Consider the following 7,108-nt stretch of genomic DNA (forward strand, 5'->3'; position numbering starts at 1 on the left):
TGCTGACAAATCATAAGTACCGTAGCTTTGAACAAATAAACCATTTCCATTTAATGTTGATTGCACATATTGAGCATTAAAACACCAAACAAGTTGTCATAATACTGTGGCCAAAGTGGGAACTAGGTGTCAAACAGCCAAACATCTTCACTGCAAATATGGACTTCATCTTTTGTTCTTTCTGCTCTTGCATTCTCTAGAGATAGTGGCAGGGACATGTTGCTTGAGTGAATGACCTCCATGACCTCTAACAGTACGTTGGGTAGCTCTCCTGCTTTAGTGTCCTGCAGCCGTGTGGTTGGGTAGTGGTGTAAAGTAGAGGTATCGGTGTCCTGCTGCCGTGTGGTTGGGTAGTGGTGTAAAGTAGAGATATCAGTGTCCTGCTGCCGTGTGGTTGGGTAGTGGTGTAAAGTAGAGGCATCAGTGTCCTGCAGCAGTGTGGTTGGGTAGTGGTGTAAAGTAGAGGCATCAGTGTCCTGCAGCAGTGTGGTTGGGTAGTGGTGTAAAGTAGAGGCATCAGTGTCCTGCTGCCGTGTGGTTGGGTAGTGGTGTAAAGTAGAGGCATCAGTGTCCTGCTGCCGTGTGGTTGGGTAGTGGTGTAAAGTAGAGGCATCAGTGTCCTGTAGCAGTGTGGTTGGGTAGTGGTGTAAAGTAGAGATATCAGTGTCCTGCAGCTGTGTGGTTGGGTAGTGGTGTAAAGTAGAGATATCAGTGTCCTGTAGCAGTGTAGTTGGGTAGCTCTGCTGCTTTAGTGTCCTGCAGCCGTGTGGTTGGGTAGTGGTGTAAAGTAGAGGTATCAGTGTCCTGCTGCCGTGTGGTTGGGTAGTGGTGTAAAGTAGAGGCATCAGTGTCCTGCTGCCGTGTGGTTGGGTAGTGGTGTAAAGTAGAGGCATCAGTGTCCTGCAGCAGTGTAGTTGGGTAGGGCTCCTGCCCAAGTGAAGGTGGCCCTTTGTGCTCGGTGTAGATTCACCCTCACTATTCTCAAAGTCTGCTTTATTTTCAATTTCTTCTGCCAAGACATACAAAGAGATCGAAATTACGTTTCTCACTATCCCACAGTGGAGACAAGACATATTCTACCAATTTAAACATAACATTCAAGTAAACAATAAAAAGTAAATAAGAAGGCACATACAATGAAGAAATAAGAGCAGCAAAATTGGGTTGAATTGTGCATAGACAGTCAATATAATACTGCAAAGTCAGGCCAATAAATGGCTGAGGTAGTTCTGTTTGACCTAAGTAAGCAAGTAGCATAGTGGTGCAAGTTATGTAAGAGCAGCAGAAGTGTGTTGTGTTTTCAGGATAACAGGACAACAACAACAAGTTGCAAAGGTGTGCAATTGTGATCATGTACAAGTAACCAGGCCAATAAATGGCCCTCTCCTGCATGAGCAAGGTAGTCCCCTCTGTATCTGTTGGTCAGGTGCAACTAGGATACATGTAACAGAGCATTCTGACATTGTGGGTCAACAAAGTCCAGACTTTGGACCCACAATGAACTGCAGCACAAGAGACAGAGCTGACAGCAGTGAAGACCAGACTGGCAGCTACTGATGTAGTGAATCTGGAGAAAAAAGATCACAGAGCAACCCAAGGTGGCATTCTCAGCAGGACTGACTAACTCAGGACACATAGAGGCTGGGAATACTGACTTGAACTTGGTCTTCGCTAGAATTATAACCAATGTTGGACAGGCCTACAGCAGCACGACAGGCTTCTTCACAGCTCCAGTCAGGGGAGTCTACTACTTCAGATTCACTGTCAGGGATGACCTAGACAAACGATTTATGAATATCAGGATGCATAAGAATGGAGAGCAGATCATGTCGTTAGCAGATTTTGATACTGATGGACGTCCCACCTATCTGTCCAGTGGTTTAACTCTGCAGCTGGAGGTGGGAGATGTAGTTAACATGGGACTCACCAAAGGCTACAGGCTCTATGATGATACTAGGAATCACAGCACCTTCAGTGGCTTCCTGCTGTTTCCTCTCTGAATGGAACACACTGCTCAACATGATGCTGATGCTACATGATGCTGATGAGCACATTGAATAACCCCTGTGTGTGACATGTGCTGTAGAAATACAATTGCCTTGCCTTGCCTTGATGCTGACAAGTTATTAATAAAGTACACATGATTAAGAGCAAACAAATCCTGTTCTTTTTAGTTTTTTGTTTGAGTAAGCCTGATGATTTTGACAAGTCATTCATATATTACCTTTAATTATGATACATACATGAATAAATATGACACATACATGAATAAACCAAAACAGTGGACATTGCATTAGCAGCACAGGCTATCAGTGGGCATGGCATTAGCAGCACAGGCTATCAGTGGGCATGGCATTAGCAGCACAGGCTATCAGAGGGCATGACATTAACAACACAGGCTATCAGTGGGCATGACATTAGCAGCACAGGCTATCAGTGGGCATGGCATTAGCAGCACAGGATATCAGATGGAAATCTGTCCTCTCCTCTTCTGCTCCTCTCCCCTCTTACCTTGAGTTCTCCTCTCCTCTCTTCTCCTCCTCTCCTCTCCTCTCTTACCTTGAGTTCTCCTCCTCTCCTCCTCTCCTCTCTTACCTTGAGTTCTCCTCCTCTCCTCCTCTCCTCTCTTACCTTGAGGTCTCCTCTTCTCCTCCTCTCCCCTCTTCTCCTCCTCTCCTCTCCTGTCCTCTCCTCTCTTTTCCCCTCTTCTCCTCCTCTCCTCTCCTCTTCTCCCTCTTGTGGCTCTCTACTCCCTCACTCTCCTAACACTCCCCCTCTTTCTCCTACTCCTCCTCTTTCTCCTACTCCCCCTCTTTCTCTTTTTCTCACTGGAAAGTGCAGTCTGGAAGCTGAACACACTCACACACACTCTCACACTCATTACCCAGCCTGTTGCCCTGGAGATGGAAGATTGTTGAAGACTTTTTTTCTTCTTTCTTTTGGGTGCTGTCATTAATAAAAACCCCCCGCCTCTCTTTTCTCTCTCTCTCTCTCTCTCTCTCTCTCTATCCGTCTTTTTCTCTTTGCCCCCTCTCTCTCTCCTGTATCTTGTATCTATCTCTATCTCTATCTCTCTCTCTCTCTCTCTCTCTCTCTCTCTCCTCCCCCCTTGCTCCCCACATTACCTGCCTCTCTCAAAAGCAAGTCTCTCACTCCCTCCAAAATGTGAATGAAAGTGTACGTCATTTTGTGGACATTATGGAAAGGCTTTTGTGTGTGTGTGTGTGTGTGTGTGAAGCCAGTCTCATTCTTTTGCTCTGTTCTTTTCATGTTCAAATATAAAATTACCTTTTCATTTCTCTCTCCCTCTCTCCATCTCTCTCTCAATCTTTCGCTCATCTCCTCATTCTGTCATTCATCTCCTCATTTCATCCTTTCATATTTGCCACCTTCTCTCAGCTGTGTGTGTGTGTGTGTGTGTGTGTCTGTGTGTGTGTGTGTGTTTGCGTTTTCTATCTCCCAGTTTTACCTTTTTGCCATTATTTCTGTACAGTATCCTTCTGTTCCCATGTCATTTTATTCAGTAAATTACAAAATATGTATATATAAAATATGTATGTATGTAATTCTATATATAGAATTAAAGATACAACAGAACAAAACTGTGCTCATAGTTTGTATATCTCTTTGTCCTCTTCTCCTCCCATTCTCTCTTTCCCTCTATCACTCTTTCTATCTTCCCACACTCCTTCTCTCTTCTGTCCTCTCTCTCCCCCCTCTCTCTCCTGTAGAAGGAGGAGGTCTCTCGTCCCGTGCCGTGTGAGGATGGGAAGGAGCAGCTGATGTTTGAGGTGCCGCTGAACGACTCTGGGTCAGCTGGACTCGGGGTCAGCCTGAAGGGCAACAAGGCCCGCGACACCGGGGAGGACCTGGGCATCTTCATCAAGTCCATCATCCACGGAGGAGCCGCCTATAAGGTACACACACACACACACACACACACACACACACACACACACACACACACACACACAAAGGACCTGGGCATCTTCATCAAGTCCATCATCCACTGAGGAGCCGCCTATAAGGCACACACACACACACACACACACTCAAAGGACCTGGGCATCTTCATCAAGTCCCATCATCCACGGAGGAGCTGCCTATACTGTAAGGTACACAGACACAGACAGACAGAACTTGGGTTAATTAACTATATTTTCCACAGAGAAACTGCTTAAAGGGTAAATGCAGATACACACACACACACACACACACAAACACACACTCACACACAGCTGTTGTTGGCATGTATGTCAGTTCCCTTGACCTCTTGCCCTAAAGTGACCCCTGCTCTGCTGTGCTACTTTAGATCCTGTCGGGTCAAAGTTCACCCTCTTTCAGCCAGAGTGTCCACTCTGTCTCCACAGCCATTAACAGGAGAATGGAGAGGGCCTGAAGCCTTAAGTTCAAGACCTCCATCACCTCCCCCCTTCTCTCTATCTCTCTTTCTCCCTCCCTCCCTCTCTATCCCTCTCTCCCCCCTCTCTCTATCTCTCTTTCTCCCTCCCTATCCCTCTCTCCTCCCTCTCTCTCCTCTCTCTCTCTCTCTCCCCCTCTTTCTTCTCCTCTCCCTTTCTCTTTCTCTCTCTCTCTCTCTCTCTCTCTCTCCCCTCCCTCCGTTCCCTCTATCTGTCCACTGCAGCTGCATCACTGTCATCCCTCTCATGTCTCTACTATTCATCCTTTCTTTTATCTCTTTCTTTCTTTCGGTCATTCATCCCTCTCTCCATCTCCTCCCCTCTGTCCTCTCCAGCTGTCCCCCCTTTCATTCCTCTCCTCTCACTATTGTTAATCCTGTCTTTAATCTCTCTTTTCGCCACATCTCTCTGTCACTCTCTTCTCAGTGACCCCAGGGCTTGGTAGAATGATGGCCCATGTGAAGGTATTGTTGCCTTCTAATTGGTCAGGCTTTCTTTAATGATGGTGGTCCATCATAGGCCTTCTATGTCCAGTCTTTGTGGAGCCTCGCCGAGGGTCCCATTCAAACGTATGGACACTTCATATTCACTGGCCGTTCACATATGGCCGTATTGAGGAGGATTTGAAAGACAAGCAGTGCTTCATTTTGAGGCCTAATCACCAGTCGCCATCACCTGCGGTCATCCATTGTGTCGGGGTCACTACTCAAGCCCGAGAGCCCCTCTCTGGGTTACACAGGCTGTCTGTTAGGCTGAGATCAGGCTGTGTGTGTACGCTCACCTGGCAAGGAGCTTCCCCACACTAGAGGATGGGGAAGCAGCAAAACCACAGCAGATCAGGGCCACACCCAGGCTAGATCAGGGCCATACGCAGACTAGATCAGGGCCATACGCAGGCCAGATCAGGGCCATACGCAGGCCAGATCAGGGCCATACACGGGCTAGATCAGGGCCATACACAGGCTAGATCAGGGCCATGCGCAGGCCAGATCAGGGCCATACACGGGCTGGATCAGGGCCATACCGAGGCTAGATCAGAGCCATACGCAGGCTAGATCAGGGCCATACGCAGGCCAGATCAGGGCCATCGCATGCCAGCCAGGACGGGGCCATGCAGCCGGGCTAGATCAGAGCCATACCGAGGCTAGATCAGAGCCATACGCAGGCTAGATCAGAGCCATACGCAGGCTAGATCAGGGCCATACCGAGGCTAGATCAGGGCCATACGCAGGCTAGATCAGAGCCATACGCAGGCTAGATCAGGGCCATACCGAGGCTAGATCAGAGCCATACGCAGGCTAGATCAGAGCCATACCCAGGCTAGATCAGAGCCATACGCAGGCTAGATCAATGCCATGAGGCTAGATCAGAGCCATCGCCAGGCTAGATCGGGGGGCCATGTCGAGGGCTAGATCGGGGGCCATGTCGAGGGCCAGATCAGAGCCATCATCGAGGCCAGATCAGGGCCATCGAGCAGATCAGGCCAGAGGCCAGATCAGAGCTAGATCAGGGCCATCAGCCATACGCAGGCTAGATCAGGGCCATACGCAGGCCAGATCAGGGCCATGCGCAGGCTAGATCAGGGCCATACGCAGGCTAGATCAGGGCCATACGCAGGCCAGATCAGGGCCACTCCCAGGCTCAGGGCCGGATGCACGCCGGACGAGGGCCTGATCAGGGCTAAAGTCAGAGCTGTGAGAGTTCTGATCTCTCCACTGTCCAGTTATCAGTGGTGGCTGCCCAGCACACGTCTGTCTTCTCAATATCTCGATCAAACACACTCTTGTACTCTCTCTTCACTGCTTTCCCTCTCCATCTTTTTCTCTATCCATCTCTTTATCTCTCTCTCTCTCCCTCTTCTCTCTTCTCTATGTTTGAGTGCTTCAGTGTGTGAGCATGTGGTCAGTCGCTGCTGCACGATTAGAGTGTTCATGTGTGACAGGACCTTGTGTGTGTGTGTGTGTGTGTGTGTGTTTGTTTTTCACACGTTTACACATGTGAGCTTTTTCACTGTCCTCCTCAGATCAGATGTACATGCTCATATGTGACCGTGTTTTCGCGTGTCTGCGTCTGTGTGTGTGTGTGCATGTGTGTGTGCATGTGTGTGTATGCGTAAATGACTTAGATAGCACATCCCTAAAGAATTGAGGAGTGTGTGTTTAATCATGTGTGGAACTGTAAAAGATCTCCCAGTACTGTCTGAACACCTGCTCAGCTCAAATGTGTCCTGACCTGGTGCCGATACAACACGCTATCAACCGATTACAACCACATCCCCTCCTCACACAGCTACCCTCCGTATGGCCTACCCACAATTCATAGCGGAGCTTGTGGAGAGCAGCGTGGTACTTGTGAAATGGGCCGTGTGACTGGTGCGCCTAGCATAGCGGCGCAACACAAAGTCCCCTGATGATGAGCGCTAGCTAATTAGCGTCCATTTCAGACCCGCGCGCCTGAGCGGCAGCTAGCACGGCGGAGGTGCCATGCTAATTAAAAAGTTGTGTGAGCTCGGGATAATTAGCCAGAGTTGTCCCTGGTCTGTGTGTGTGTGTGTGTGTGTATCCTCAGAGCCCAAGACCACAGCACAGGAGTGTACAAAAGAGAGAAAGAGGACACACACACACACACAGAATTACAAAGGCATTCACTTTGATGCAAATGTGGAGGCACACAGGGCTAGGGACATT

The 7,108-nt window shown here is 48.7% G+C and overlaps 1 protein-coding gene across 1 annotated transcript in view; it reads left to right on the top strand.

Moving 5' to 3' along the window:
* Window positions 1-7,108, top strand: part of LOC125291592 (partitioning defective 3 homolog B-like) — a 181,410-nt gene that overhangs the window by 154,930 nt on the left and 19,372 nt on the right. The window contains exon 11 of the mRNA XM_048238416.1: window positions 3,732-3,917. Coding sequence (XP_048094373.1) covers window positions 3,732-3,917 — 186 coding nt within the window. The remainder of the gene's footprint in view (window positions 1-3,731; window positions 3,918-7,108) is intronic.

Source organism: Alosa alosa, chromosome 3, assembly GCF_017589495.1.
Source record: "Alosa alosa isolate M-15738 ecotype Scorff River chromosome 3, AALO_Geno_1.1, whole genome shotgun sequence".
Lineage (NCBI taxonomy): Eukaryota > Metazoa > Chordata > Actinopteri > Clupeiformes > Clupeidae > Alosa > Alosa alosa.